This window comes from Periplaneta americana, chromosome 14 (assembly GCF_040183065.1).
Source record: "Periplaneta americana isolate PAMFEO1 chromosome 14, P.americana_PAMFEO1_priV1, whole genome shotgun sequence".
Classification (NCBI taxonomy): Eukaryota; Metazoa; Arthropoda; class Insecta; order Blattodea; family Blattidae; genus Periplaneta; species Periplaneta americana.
Genome location: NC_091130.1, coordinates 125,425,419 through 125,442,546, shown reverse-complemented (window position 1 = coordinate 125,442,546; position 17,128 = coordinate 125,425,419). Strand labels below are relative to the sequence as shown.

At 36.5% G+C, this 17,128-nt stretch overlaps 1 protein-coding gene across 3 annotated transcripts in view; it reads right to left on the bottom strand.

The window, feature by feature from the left end:
- Window positions 1-17,128, bottom strand: part of LOC138713714 (dipeptidase 1-like) — a 1,576,476-nt gene that overhangs the window by 210,337 nt on the left and 1,349,011 nt on the right. For all 3 annotated transcript variants that reach the window (XM_069846020.1, XM_069846021.1, XM_069846022.1), the window contains one exon: window positions 16,506-16,638. In XM_069846020.1, coding sequence (XP_069702121.1) covers window positions 16,506-16,638 — 133 coding nt within the window. The remainder of the gene's footprint in view (window positions 1-16,505; window positions 16,639-17,128) is intronic.

Here is a 17,128-nt window from a genome sequence, read left to right as displayed (position 1 = left end):
ACAGGTGCAGCGGAGCGCACGGGTACGGCTAGTTAGAGAATAAAACAAATGTTATATCTGTTGCTAAGATCTGTTTCCAAGGATTACAGTGTTCATAATGAGGGAAGGTAATTAGAATAAGATCTAATTTTTGGAAGGCAATATTTGTTTTCAGAACACTACCTGCTCCCAGCCTCCTGCCTCACATCATTCCCTCAACCCAGCATTGCTGCAACAGTCGCCAAGTGCAGTTTGGTACCGGTATCTGTATCTATTGCCCAGTTCAACTATGTGGAAACGAAAGAAATGTAATCGGGGCGAAGAGATGAAAATATCCCTTCTGCCCCTCACTTATAGGAAATACAGGGTCATCATTTTATTTTTACTTGCATTTTTATTGTACCTGCATTTCTGAATGTACTTTACTCTCACCCCTTCACTAATGTCCTTGCTCCCGTCAGACACACAAATTTACGGCAGCTGTTGCATTCGAAGTCTTCAAGCACTGAAGTAAACACTGCAGTGTATAGTGTGTTTCAGAAATATGGTTGCGTTTTCTATAGAAGAAAGAACCTATATTAATAATATCGTACTAAAAATTATATTCAAGAAACGATAAATTCAATTTCAGAGAATATGCTTCAAAATGTTTTTAATAATATGCATTAAAGAATTGAAGCCTACATTGTACGGCAACCACTTTCAGCAATTTATTTAAAAATTCAGATTAGCTTATTTTGAATTGAGGTGGCTAGAAGCAAAGGAATGCTAGTGACATTTGTAGTAACATGAGTTAAGTGCATCCAGTGTAAGCTAAAGTATCCAAAATGTTAGTGGCAAAGGGATATTTTAATCGCATCACACATTAAAATTTAAATAAAAATTTCACCGATTTTACGAAAGCTTAAATATTTAAACCCCATTTTCTCAAAAGTAACTTAAGTGCACTTACAGCCCTTTACTTATGACCCCCCTCAGTTTAAATGCGCTCTCTATATTGTATGTTAACACCAATAATTAATATGCTAAATAAAGTAGACATTACATAACGAACATAGCCGCCTGAAAAGTTGAGTTTTTGAAAAAAAAAATGTTACTACTCTACTGTATTTTGATAAATTCCGTAAAAGTGATAATCAAACTGAAAATCGTAATATCTTATTTTCCTACAACATAAATGGATACACCACTTCCCTATACCTAGTAAACTGATTTGTTTACATATTGCACTAGTAACATCAAACTCCTGTAATGGAAGGGGGCAACTGAGTATAGCCAGATTAATGTTAAAAATGTTGGTAAAAATAAAGTGATGTCCCTGTATATTCGGAACGAAATTTTAAGCTTGATGCCATAATTAGAAATGACTCCTTTAATAGTGCTGGCTGCTTTATGTGAAGAAGCAGAGAAAGAAGAGCAACGAAATATGAAAATGAAGAGGAAACATCTGTGCTAGGTCGTTCCTTCGAAGATCAAAACTGTCGTCATCCGGGATGCAACGAAGTAGAAACCCTTGGGCATGTTTTGGGTTATTGCGCTAAAGGAGATCTACTGAGTAACAATCGCCACCGTAAAGTGAGAAGTTCCATCGCAACCACCCTTCGGAAGGCAAAGTGGGGGGTTTATGAAGAAGTGCACTGTTTGCCTGAAAATGGGTCAACGAGAAGAGCAGACATTATAGCCATCGATCGCCGGAATCAAAGAAGCATCATTCTTGACCCCAATGTCCGTTTTGAGAAGGGTGATCAACAAGCCAATAACGTTAACGATGAAAAGAAGTCTATTTACAATCCCTGTATTCCTCACTTCAGTGAGAGATACAAAATAAATACTGTATTAATACGTGGGAAGTGAAAGGACCTCTTTTTTGGCGCTAGGGGAACTTCATTTAAGTTAACCAAAACCATTCTCCTTTCCCTTAAGTTTTCTAATAAGGACATTAACAAAATTTGTCTAATGGTATTGAGAGATTCATTATCCATTTTACACAATCATTTGTATAACACTAAGTAATAACTTTTTTACTTCATTTCACTACTCTTCGTTGTACTTTCATCTCATGTTTCTCCGAAATTAAATTGTACTTTATTTTTATATATTTTATCATTGTTCTGTATTCTCTCCGCAATTCATATTGTATTTTACTTTTAATTTAACATCTGCTTTGTATTGTGGATCCTAGTGGTCAGCCATAAATGTCGGCCAGATGTCCCAAATTGTGGAATTAGTAGTAAACATTATTTCAGTTTCTGCTATGTCTACTTACAAATGCTTGCATTATGAATTCAGGAAAAAGGAAGATTATACAGTACCATTCATTGGAACGTACTTTATTGTTAATAACAACAATAATAATAATAATAATAATCATCATCATCATCATCATCATCATAAATAGGTGAAAAGAATAGGCTGCAGTGATCATGTAAAATGTATTAAGTTGCTTCCATTATTTCTGAAAGTGTATAGTGTATGAATTGAAAAACAGGAAGGCAGTGCGTTAGTTTATATGTAATAACTTTTAATATAAAAATGACAATCATTTATTTTAATATAATTGGTACTGAAGTTTGAAAATGGCATCCATTATCCATAAAATGCTGTACGACGCATTTAACAAACAACGGTGAGTCCTTTAAATGCTTCAAATGTCAATGTAATTTGAGTGTTGTACTACGAATCTCTAGTACTGTGACTGTAATCTCTAGAACGGAACAGCGCTCCTAGCGGCGGAATTGGCGTTACGGCAGGATCCACTGGATGGCTTTATTTCAAGCGATATGCGCCAGCTTGTATATATTACTTAAGCAACAGTATAGGTTAAGTATAGGCTATATTGTATGCATAATTGTTGTCTATTCAGGTAAGAGCGTAAATAGTATCATTGTTTATTGCAGTGGTCGGCAAAGATTACATCATAATGCAGCCTGCAATGGAGAAGGATACCCAAATTGCTTAACATTGAATGAACAGGTGATGGCTAAAGGGGAGAGAGATCATGCCTTACCCCTTCGCCCTAACTCTGTATTAAGGGTTTGACTCTCGAGTCAAGAAATGCCGACCACTGGTTTACAGGCATATATTCATTTGAAGGTAAATTCAGTCGGAAAGATATATGGTGTTTTATTACTACAAAATTTAATGTACTGGACATGTAATACGTAAAGCCACTGTTGCATAACGAAAACGATTATCAATGTAACATATTAGTATTCTCCTGTATACCCTATCATAAAAAATTACATTTTCAAAATCGCATTTCATATTTTCGCAATCCTCTGTATAATACACACCATCAAACAGGTGAACTATTTAATATACCTTCACATATCAGTGATAGCCCATCCTCGAAATACCTTAATTATCGAATTTCGTTTTAATCAATTTAAAAAGAAATTGATAGGTATAAAATATTGCATTTAATTTTGTTCATATTTGCTTCATTTTGTTCATTCTTTGATTCTCTCATACAAAAAAAAAATTAAATTGTACGCCTAGTCGTCATCAATAATATCGGCTGCGGATGCGTTCAAAAGAGCATACGTTTTGTTGCAAATATCATGTCACAATATTGGAAAGGAATTTTACAATGTTATATTTATTCGGATCAAATTTCTGCACATTTAAAGGGCAAGTCTATAATTCTTTCAATAATTTACTATCATAATACACTGTTCTCATATTATTATCATTGATTGAGCATATTGGGAATTAAGTCAAGTGCTTTCCCGAAATAAGGTACGCTATGAAATATTTAATATAAAACAATTTTTATCTCGGAAAGGAAGCAAAAACGAGGAAAATTGTTTTAAACTTTTTTGTTTGAAATATCTCAAAGAATAATCCCTTGAAATAATGACATTACTTACGGTTCAACCTGTATTCTGTTCGACTATTTATACTGATGAACACGTGACCGGTGGTAATGATACATGTGAAAAACTTAACCGGTGATAATAATGTTACATGTAACGAAGTTAAACGGTGGTTATATTGCTACATGTGACCAACTTAACCGGTGACAATAATGTTACATGTGACCAACTTAACCGGTGACAATAATATTACATGTGACCAACTTAAACAGTGATAATAATGCTACATGTGACCAACTTAACCGGTGAAAATAATATTACGTGTGACCAACTTAACCGGTGACAATAATGCTAAATGTGACCAACTTAACCGGTGAAAATAAAGCTGCATGTGACTAACTTAACTGGTGACAATACTGTTACGTGTGACCAACTCAAACAGTGATAATAATGCTACATGTGACCAACTTAACCGGTGACAATAATGCTACATGTGACCAACTTAACCGGTGACAATACTGTTACGTGTGACCAACTTAACCGGTGACAATAATGTTACATGTTACCAACTTAACCGGTGACAATGTTACGTGTGACCAACTCAAACGTTGATAATAATGCTACATGTGACCAACTTAACCGGTGACAATGTTACGTGTGACCAACTTAACCGGTGACAATAATGTTACATGTTACCAACTTAACCGGTGACAATGTTACGTGCGACCAACTTAACCGGTGACAATAATGCTACATGTGACCAACTTAACCGGTGACAATGTTACGTGTGACCATCTCAAACGTTGATAATAATGCTACATGTGACCAACTTAACCGGTGACAATGTTACATGTGACCAACTTAACCGGTGACAATAATGCTAAATGCGACTAACATAACCGGTGAAAATAATGTTACGTGTGACCAACTTAACCGGTGACAATACTGCTATGTGTGACCAAGTCAAACAGTGACAATAATGCTACATGTGACCAACTTAACCGGTGATAATAATGCTACATGTGACCAACTTAACCGGTGACAATGTTAAGTGTGACCAACTTAACCGGTGACAATAATGTTACATGTGACTAGCTTAACCGGTGACAATAATATTAAATGTGAAAAACTTAACCTGTGACAATAATGGAGTGTTTGACCAAATTAACCGGTGCCAATTTTGAAGTGACCAAATTGACCGCTGACGAAATATGCTGTGACAGATTCCCCTGGACCATTGAATATCGACGTAAATTTTTCCTTCAGTCTCCTCATTAAGGAACATTGTACTCTTGTAAATATGCCTATAGGGTAAAGTTCTTACTCATCCCATCTTCGAAGATTGGCTGTGGTAATGTATAAGTTCGACACAGTTCAGTTATCCACTTTATTTCAAGCTAAAAATAAATATAGACTAAGGGTATGGATCTGTGAAATTTCTAACTTCTACATTTTTACACCAATTAATCTGAAACTTTTACCACATATTTCTTACAATACATAAATTTTTGTCGACCTAGTTGGCGAGTTGGTATAGCGCTGGCCTTCTATGCCCAAGGTGGTGGTTCGATCCCGGGCCAGGTCGATGGCATTTAAGTGTGTTTAAATGCGACAGGCTCATGTCAGTAGATTTACTGGCATGTAAAAGAACTCCTGCGGGACAAAATTCCGGCACATTCGGCGACGCTGATATAACCTCTGCAGTTGCGAGCGTCGTTAAATAAAACATAACATTTTTAACATAAATTTTCACTTTGATATTTCAATTAGTTTGCTTGTAATTAATAACCTTGTTTTCTAATAATGAATTATAATACATTGTCCCGATTTCCAAAGTTCACATAATTTTTCATTAAATTTATATTTAATTTATTCCTGATAGATGTACGTAAAATATGACAAATGCTTTTCATACTTTTCCAATTTCTTTTCGAGAGAGGAAAAAATATTTACTTTTTTAGTTGTTAATTTTTCAATTTTTTAAAAGCTTATCACATCCTCAACACATGGTGATTTGAATACTTTCAATAGCAAAAGAAAACACATGTGTCAGTTTACTTCACATGCTTTTGTGAACTTCTGTGCAAAATTTAATTGAGATTGGAGAAAAATGCATTCATTAGAGCATTTTGAATGTTACAAAATGTTGGATACTGGGAAATCGAGAAAACGAGTATCAAAGTATAGCATGTATATGATGTATGTACTATGGATATCCTTCCTTCTAATACAGGCCTACTTTCTCCTACATTACAGTGCGAAATATGAACTGAATGAAAAGTGAAATTAGTTAGAATGAAGAAAAAGTCTGTCAGAATGATAGCTGAGTGTCAGTTTAAAGGGCTGCAGCTTCAAGCACATGCTGGTTCCTTTAAATTCGTTCTGAAGAGCTTTAAATTGCCACAGGGCCAAAATAAGCACAGATTTATAAAACTGAAACATTTTATTTTCTACATTTAAAAACAAAATATCTCACTTTTAAAGGCATTTTCGTTATTTTCACCTATCAATAGCCTTAATATTTCTCGTAAAGAACTGGATAATATTTTCCTTGTGTTTTTAGTGTTGTTAATTGGTGACCCTGAGCTATGCAGGTCACATGACTAGAGATTTCATTATTTGTGAGTTTTTCGTTTTGGGTCATATTCCTCATATTATTTAAGGAGTAATAGGTCCAAAAGTCCAGTTATTATTGATAAGTGATGAAGAGGAAAAGAGGAGAAAAATGAAAGCATCGATACGTTAAAGATACATTTCTCCAGTACATAGTATACATACTGGTTATCGCGAATGTTATAATACGAAGTAACTTACAAATACAACGCAAATAAAAATAAATGAAATAGCCTTTATTTACATGCTAACCACTGTTTTCCACAATGTGTAATTATGCCTTTGATACTATCCCATTTGCTAATGATAAATGAGCAAGCTGTTAGCCGAATACATTTATTCCCAAACACCATTAATAATTTGTGCATAATTTGTACATTAAAATGCTGATTATTATATTCAAAATGTCATTAAATACATATTCGGCTATCAATTAATATGTTCAATCTGGACTAGTGAAATATCTCCTATGCCACACATTCTTGAATACAGAAATACTTGCGATTCTCAAAGAGATGCAGAAATCACAAAAGTGAAGTTTGTAAACCGGAAGCATGCATTGATTTTTTTTTTATTATTTTAAACGGAATATTAAATCGTACCTATTGAGAAAAAATCACTTTGTTGGGATATACCAGACTTTTCTGCACAACTGATGTCACTTTAATAAATGTCTTATATCATTTCATTGTTTCAGGATAGTGTAATTTCACATTCAATATTGCAATTTCAAGTGAAAAGTCTAGAAAGGTATGGTTGATTTAACGACGCTCGCAACTGCAGAGGTTATATCAGCGTCGCCGGTATGCCGGAATTTTGTCCCGCAGGAGTTCTTTTACATGCCACTAAATCTATTGACATGAACCTGTCGCATTTAAGCACACTTAAAAGCCATCGACCTGGGCCGGGATCGACCCCTCAACCTCGACCACAGAAGGCCAGCGCTATACCAACTACGCTACCGAGGTCGACGTGAAAAGTCTATATTCGACCCACGTCACTCGTGGTACTATGGAAACAGAAGTGTAAGATGAACTTAGGGCCTTCAACGGAATGTACAGTGATCCGAAACGCAAATCTAGGAGGACAAAATTAATAACTTTTCTTCTATTTAACAGATTTTCATAAAACGTTGCAGAGTAGTTACAGGTAGTATAAGGGAAACTACCCCTTTTAGGAGGATGCATTTAGAGAAAAGCAATGACTTTCCTCCTATTTAAGAGATTTTCATGAAATTTATGCATTAATTATAGGTAGTGTATTTGTTTTTTGTACAAACTCTGATTACGATTTTATAAGGAAAACTACCAATACTTTTCGATTGCTGGTAAAATTCATGTTCTGGGAATAATAAGTTAATTAAGTAGTAAAATATCGCTGCAATCGAAAAGTATTGGGAATAAATTTGAATAAGGAAAAAAAAAAAAAGTTTCCTTCCCAGGCAGGATTCGAACCACGAAAGTCTTAGTTACCAGTCTATCGTTCTCTGAGTGACCAAGGCTCTGAAATCAGCTACAAGGACGGGTGCGTTTTTTTGCCACTACTGTACATTCATGGCAATGCATTCCTCTGCCCTTCAGCGTGAGGAATTACACACTCTTTGAAATTTGTTTTAATACGTTAATAAGACAGTCCTGAAAACGATCCCAGTAAATCTCTGTGGTCGCACGTATGGAATTATTAATCTATCACAAAAGACGTCTGCCCATAAGTTGATTGAGAAATGGTGCTTATGCCTACTCCATGCGGATTTTCATCAGCCTACACATGCTGATTACGAAAATTCACAACACCATCTCTGCTGAACCCCGCTCATATCCGCAACCAGACTTTTGTTTTCAGTATTCCTTGCGACGTATCATTATTCCATGCCAGGGCTGTCAACTACAGTATGATTATCTGGTGTCTGCTGTATTGTAGGGCAGAGAAATGCATTGCCATTAATGGACGTCACATTTTAGCACCTCGCATGAACAAGTGTTCAGATCTCAGAAAGTATGTGTTCTAGGACCCATTTTTATTTGGCATTATTTCCTTGTTTTGATGCATACTATCACCTCCTAATATAATGGATACTTTTTAACACACTGTATAATCGCGAAAAGGTTATATTTCGCGCCAGATAACATGAAAAAATAATTTACTTACCTACTGGCTTTTAAGGACCCCGGAGGTTCATTGCCGCTCTCACACAAGCCCGTCATCGGTCCCTATCCTGAGCAAGACCAATCCAGTCTCCATCATCACATCCCACCTCCCTAAAATCTATTTTAATATTATATTCCCATCTACGTCTCGGCCTCCCCAAAGGTCTTTTTCCATCCGGCCTCCCAACTAACACTCTATATGCATTTCTGGATTCGCCCATACGTGCTACATGCCCTGCCCATCTCAAACGTCTGGATTTAATGTTCCTAGAAAGTCACACTATGGGATCCCCGCATTGGCAAGAGATCACCCGGAAGACCAAGACGAAGATGGGCCGACCTCTTCAGTGAACGAGTAGGAAGCCATTGGTCAAGCAGAGCAAGACATAGGGAAGACTGGAAAAACATAAGAAGACAAGTGAACAGCGACTAAAACCAGTGCGACAGAAACAAGCGAACAATACCAAACTGTGCAGAATGTGAACCAAGTGAACAATTCCACCCTTACGCGGAGTAGCTCACCGCGTGAGACAAATAGAGCTCTCCCTCTATAGGAGGAGGCCTTTGCCCTTAACGGGACATTTTTAGGCTAATCATTTCATCATTTCATTTCAGTTATGTCAGGTGAAGGATACAATGCGTGCAGCTCTGCGTTGTGTAACTTTCTCCATTCTCCTGTAACGTCATCCCTTTTAGCCCCAAATATTTTCCTAAGAACCTTATTCTCAAAAACCCTCAATCTCTGTTCCTCTCTCAAAGTGAGTGTCCAAGTTTCACAGCCATACAGAACAACCGGTAATATAACTGTTTTATAAATTCTAACTTTCAGATTTTTTGACAGCAGACTAGATGACAAAAGCTTCTCAACCGAATAATAACAGGCATTTCCCATATTTATTCTGCGTTTAATTTCCTCCCGAGTGCCATTTATATTTGTTATTGTTGCTCCAAGATATTTGAATTTTTCCACCTCTTCGAAGGATAAATCTCCAACTTTCATAGTTCTTTTTCATGAAAAAATAACTAGAAATAATTATTCCTTTATTAGACGCAACAGACGAAATATTCAGTAAAAATGATTTGCAACGAACCCAACGTATTGAATGTCCAATATGTAGAATGATCTTTCGAAAATAGTAACGTGCTTACATTTGAACGCAACCTCTGTATTGTATGTGATTAATTTTCACTCAATTGTATCAAACTGTAGGTTGCGCAGTATATCCAATTTCATTCAATAATCTGATTTAAAATACGACCTCGTAATTCATCACCATGCAACTCTTTCAATTTTCATACAGTTTAATACAAGGGAGCACTCAACCTCAATTTTGAAATATTAGTATTATGTTGATTATAAAGAAGCCGATTAAAGATTAAAACTTTTTTTTTTGGGAATAGAAACTACGAATAGAGAGCCTATCTATACCTATCATCACATTTTGCAATGTGATATATGTCGAATATAATTGTGATAGACTGCCAATTTGACACAGATGACTGGCTCAATTTCTAATTTTCCTTTATAGTTATGTGAATTTAATCATATGGTAATTAAACGTCATTGTAACATACAGACATAACTAAGCGTGTTTCTGTTAAAATAATGACGTGCCTATGAAATACGAAATTGTTATTTATAGTTCTCTATTTGTAGCAACATTGGTACGGAAATTATAATTACATCCGCGGGAACATTTTTCAAATTAAATTTACTTTTATGTATCCTCCTATAGGTGATGTCCTGTAATTTGTCAGTTCACAAATTCGATGCAATATTGTATTGCACACTTCATTTATTAGAACTGCAATTTTAATTATTCCCTACAACGTATAGGATGCTGTGATGTTTCAAAAACCGAATTTCGAGATGTTTAGTAATATACATTACTTATACAACTAAAACCCAATTTCCAAGCGGTGCAGAATGTTGAGACCTAATGTATTTCGGAATATGTATGATAAGTTTTTCTTGTGTTAAATTTTAACGTACCTTGTTAACATGTTTCGACCTATTTTGGGTCATCTTCAGAACTAGTCGTTGTTGGTGTTGGCGCCTCTTGTTTCCTGTGTGGGTGCGTTCGTAGTGTAGAGTCAAAGAGTGTATGTGTTTTGAAATTGAGTTGTGTGTTGAGAATATCGTTGGGGTGTGTTTTCGTGTGTTTGTATATTTCATATTGTTCTAGTGTGTTGAGTTTCTGGCTTTTTGGTTGGATGTGCAGTATTTCCAGGTCTGTGTTGATGTCTCTGTAGGTGTGGTTGGCATTTGTGATGTGTTCTGCATATGTGGAGATCTACAGAGACATCAACACAGACATGGAAATACTGCACATCCAACCAAAAAGCCAGAAACTCAACACACTAGAACAATATGAAATACATACAGACACACGAAAACAACCCCAACGATATTCTCAACACACAACTCAATTTCAAAAGACATACACTCCTTGACCCTACACTACGAACGCACTCACCAGGAAACAAGTGGCGCCAACACCAACAACGACCAGTTCTGAAGATGACCCAAAATAGGTCGAAAACATGTTAACAAGGTACGTTAAAATTTAACACAAGAAAGACATATCATACATATTCCCAAGTGATACAGTATTAAAAGTTGTGTAATAAGATGTATATACCTAATGTATATTAAAATGTGTGATTCAGAGTAAAATCTTTACTCACAAAAATGCGACTCGAGACTTTATTTCTTTTTTAATATTTGGGTCGTAATTTACGTCGCAAAACTTCTTTGAATAGATCAATTTTGAAATTGTCTCTTAAGACACATTAGTGGCATAAATGCTGCAGATTGCTTTGAGTGAAGTTTTCCATGTATCGCTACCGGTATGGCATACTTGCGCCCCGCGGTCAATTGGGAGGCCTAAGAATGGCATAGTTGCGCCCCGAAGAAATCAGATAGTAGAATGGACATGGCATAGTTGCGCTGCGATGGGCACGAAAGTGATTGTCATAAAATAAATAAATTAGGCCTACTTAAAAATACTATAGTGGTAGCTGCACTGAAATCAGGTAGCATATGATCAATTTTGCTGTTTAAACTAACACTTTTTTATCGATCACACAAAATATCTTAACCCTATGGTACAAGGTTTCGCAAATAGAAAATTAGAACCATTGTGAATTATTAACACTTTACCCTTTTCACTAAACTTGACATTAATTTTAAATTAACCTCACTATATGCCACAGACGGTGTGAAAATCACTAATAAAACGTCAAGACTGCTAAGGCCCCATATTCCAACGGGTCACTCATTTGAATATGTCAGTTAATAAAGTACTGCCAAATTCATGCTGTTCATTTTAATGGTAGGCTATTGATAATCACTGCATAAAGAGTAGGAAAACAGTTAATAAAGTACAGTACTGCCAACTTCATGGCATTCATTTTAACGGTAGGCTATTGATAATCACTGCATAAACCAACGAGTACAGAATACATAGAGTAGACACTAGCATCTTAATGCCATTGGACGGAGTGAAGCCGGTTTGATGGACCTGACGCCATCTTGTTCCTACCAAAACATTGCAAAATTGCTATTACGTTATAGAAGATCTTATGATAATAGGGATTCCATATGTCCCTAATTTCCTGGAGGGCTCACACTTTCTTGTATGTTTCGTAATACAGAGTCGCTAGGCACGTATTTTTAGCAAAAATTGCAAAACTGTCATCGATAAATCACATATATACTTATTTAAATTGACAGCTCTTCAAATTGCAGTACGGTATTTAATAGGTACTCTGGAAGGTTAAACAAACAATAATCATAAAAAAGGAAGATAACAGTTTGACCTTATTTTGCTACTAGTCAAATAAAAATGCTAGCCTATAATAATTACTTTTATAGGTTGATCCACTTGTTTCGATTTAATAATGCAACTTGCTTCTCAAAACCAAATTATCATTCTCTTCCTTTTGCCAGTATTTCATACAGATGTCCCGATTTTGTTTAGAGAAAAAGTGGAATGCTCTTAACCATATAATATTTGATAGGCTCTTCGTTTATAGTATAAAATTAGATTATAACGGCGAACAAAAGTGAAGTTTTATTACCACGTGGGTCAAGTTTGATCACGACCGAGTTAATGAAGCTACTCAGTCCGCAAAGCATTAATCTGATTTCCTGATTATAAAAATTAATTACAATAATATTAATACACTATTCCTTTTTCTTCATCAAAAAATTACGTGCATTCGGTTGAAGAGAAACCTCGGTACACCCATTTTCTATAGCACGCGACACAAACTTCCAACATGGGTTGTTAGGTTAGCTTCGCTCGTAAATGCTAAGTCTGCAAAGCATGTCTGATTTCGTGATTATAAAAATTAATTACAATAATATTAATACACCATTTCTTTTTCATCAAACGAATACACGCATTCGGTTGAAGAGAAACCTCGGTATACCCATTTTCTATAGCACGCGACACAAACTTCCAACATGGGTTGTTAGGTTAGCTTCGCTCGTAAATGCTAAGTCTGCAAGGCATGTCTGATTTCGTGATTATAAAAATTAATTACAATAATATTAATACACTATTTCTTTTTCATCAAACGAATACGTGCATTCGGTTGAAGAGAAACCTCGGTACACCCATTTTCTATAGCACGCGACACAAACTTCCAACATGGGTTGTTAGGTTAGATTCGCTCGTAAATGCTAAGTCTGCAAAGCATGTCTGATTTCGTGATTATAAAAATTAATTACAATAATATTAATACACTATTTCTTTTTCATCAAACGAATACATGCATTCGGTTGAAGAGAAACCTCGGTACACCCATTTTCTATAGCACGCGACACAAACTTCCAACATGGGTTGTTAGGTTAGCTTCGCTCGTAAATGCTAAGTCTGCAAGGCAACTCTGATTTCGTGATTATAAAAATTAATTACAATAATATTAATACACTATTTCTTTTTCATCAAACGAATACGTGCATTCGGTTGAAGAGAAACCTCGGTACACCCATTTTCTATAGCACGCGACACAAACTTCCAACATGGGTTGTTAGGTTAGCTTCGCTCGTAAATGCTAAGTCTGCAAGGCATGTCTGATTTCGTGATTATAAAAATTAATTACAATAATATTAATACACTATTTCTTTTTCATCAAACGAATACGTGCATTCGGTTGAAGAGAAACCTCGGTACACCCATTTTCTATAGCACGCGACACAAACTTCCAACATGGGTTGTTAGGTTAGCTTCGCTCGTAAATGCTAAGTCTGCAAAGCATGTCTGATTTCGTGATTATAAAAATTAATTACAATAATATTAATACACTATTTCTTTTCCATCAAACGAATACGTGCATTCGGTTGAAAAGAAACCTCGGTACCGGTACACCCATTTTCTATAGCACGCGACACAAACTTCCAACATGGGTTGTTAGGTTAGCTTCGCTCGTAAATGCTAAGTGTACAAAGCGTAAGCCTGATTTAGTGATTATAAAAATTAATTACAATAATATCAATACACTAATCCTTTCTCTTAATCAAACTAATACGTGAACAATCGAATCTAACCGACTAACCTAGGCTACATTCATTATCTACCGGTAATAAGTACATTTCACACATGCATATTTACCTGTGAAAAGTTATTCCAGGAATTTGTTTTGAAAGCCTGTTTGTGCAGCCATACGCAGCACATGTAGGCATATTGGAATTAGTTCATTTATTAATTAAAACAACGATGCAACATCACAATCAACTGCCCATGTGCTAACCGGGAGCCCAATGTTTTGGTAGCATCATAATGGCGACTGTCCACAAAAGCGCCTTCACATCAAAGCTGTTCATGTCTACTCTATGCATTCTGTGCTCGTTGGCATAAACAGTATGAAAAGAGTTAATAAAGTACAGTACTGCCAACTTCATGGTGTTCATTTTAACGGTAGACACCTGCATAAACGGTAGAAAAACACTTAATAAAGTACTGCCAACTTCATGGTGTTCATTTTAACAGTATCGATAATGAATACTAAATCGAATAAGAAATCAATAAGGTTGGTTGATTACGAGGCTCGAGTTCCCGTAATGTCTTTTTCTCTACCTATTTCATTGGGGCGCAACTATGCCAAGCCCCTTTTCTCTACCTCATGGGAACGTGGCGCAACTATGCCCACAAAACAGGGACCCTTTTTTATCTGCTGCATCTTATCTGACCGTGGGGCGCAACTATGCCCTGCCGATTTTGAGATTGCCTCTTAAGACACATTAGTGGCATAAATGCTGCAGATTGCTTTGAGTGAAGTTTTCCATGTATCGCTACAGGGAGGCCTAAGTATGGCATAGTTGCCACCCGAAGAAGTCAGGTAGCAGAATGGACATGGCACAGTTGCACCCCGATGAGCATAGTACAAACGAAAGTGATTGTCATAAAATAAATTAATTAGGCCTACTTAAAAATGTTATAGTGGTAGCTGCACTGAAATCAGGTAGCATATGATGAATTTTGCTGTTTAAACTAACACTTTTTTTTATCGATCACACAAAATAAATGAACTGCCTTTTTTGTTTGTACACCGATATCTTAACCCTACGGTACAGGGTTTCGCAAATCGAAAATTAGAACCATTGTCAATCTTTAACTCTTTACCCTTTTCACTAAACTTAACATTCATTTTAAATTAACCTCACTATACGCCAAAGACGGTGTGAAAATCACTAATAAAATGGCTAAGGCCCCACATTCCAACGACTCACTCATTTGAATATGTGAGTTAATAAAGTACTGCCAACTTCATGGTGTTCATTTTAACGGTAGACTATCAATAATCACTGCATAAACAGTAGAAAAACAGTTAATAAAGTACTGCCAACTTAATAGTGTTCATTTTAACGGTAGTCTATGGATAATTACTGCATAAACAGTAGAAAAACAGTTAATAAAATACTGTGCTCCAACCACGAGAAAGTCTCTGCGGAATGAAACGCAGCGGGGTAATGCTGTGAATGAATGTTGATGTCATAAGGTCACACACGTGGGTGCTCATATCTCTATTGGCTCGCTCTCACAGTACAAACAATAACATTGATAAACACATATTTATACTACCCTAGTTACAAAATTAGATAACTGTTAATCTCCTTATCTTTTAATCCCTCCATACAGGAAATAACATATGCAGGAGAGCGCATGGCTTTTAAACTGGCGTTATAACGATAATATTATTTATCTACTTCGCTCCAATAAATGACGCAATAGTAAGCACATTCCTTTCACAGTTGATCTCCTGGTTGGAGAACAGTACTGCCAACTTCATGGTGTTTCTATTTTCTTGGGTTATTTTACGACGCTGTATCAACATCTAGGTTATTTAGCGTCTGAATGATATGAAGGTGATAATGCCGGTGAAATGAGTCCGGGGTCCAGCACCGAAAGTTACTCAACATTTGCTCGTATTGGGTTGAGGGAAAACCCTGGAAAAAACCTCAACCAGGTAACTTGCCCCGACCGGGATTCGAACCCGGGCCACCTGGTTTCGCGGCCAGACGCGCTGACCGTTACTCCACAGGTGTGGACTTCATGGTGTTCATTTTTAATGTAGCGATAATGAATATTAAATCGAATAAGAAATGAATAAGGTTGGTTGATTACGAGGCTCGAGTTCCCCTAATGCCTTTTTCTCTACCTATTTCATCGGGGCGCTACTATGCCAAGCCCCTTTTCTCTACCTCATGGGAACGGGGAACATCTATGCTCACAAAACAGGGACCCTTTTTTATCTGCTGCATCTTACCTGACCGTGGGGCGCAACCATGCCCTGCCCATCGCTACAGGGTTTAATTCTGTAAGTACGTCTTCAAATGTTCTTCTCACAGTAAGCGAAATTGACGAAATACGATGTAAATTTTCTTACATTTGCTATTAATTAGCTTCTGTGTCAACGTAAAATGAAAATGAGTGCGTCTTACCTTTCGCTGAAGAAGCGAACTGCAGATGTTGTGCGTATTTGTCAATGAGTCTCTTGATGAGATCGATCTGTTCGAGCGTGAGCTGGACAGCGTTCAGATGTTGCGATTCGCACGGGACGTACGCCGCCCAGAACTGCGAAATAAAAATAAGCACGTCATGTAGGGTTACCAGTGAGGACGGATTTAACAACAATAATATTAAAGACTTTTTGGAATTTTCAATGTTCCATTACATCAGTAGTGTCAAAGTTGTAAGCTCCGAAACAGGTTGTGGTGCTAGAGACGTCCAGTCGGAGCGTGAACTTGCTTATGTCTGTGGAAGCACCGGAGCGCGCAACGAGTTATAGTGGAGCGCTCCGCTCCGTTTAGGCTGTGTCTGACAACGCTGCATTACATGATATAGAAGGAGAAAATATAATTTTATTATTGCGATATTGCAAATATTTCTACTTTATAAAGGACTAGACTAAGTGATCACTCTGGATATATACCGTATTTGCTCGCGTAATTTGCGCACTTTTTAATTAACTTTGGCCACTGAAAAATTGGGGTGCGTAAAATATGCGGATCTTTCAAATAAGAGGTCCTGTTCTGAGTTCTGAGTTGCACGATTGCCGAACTGT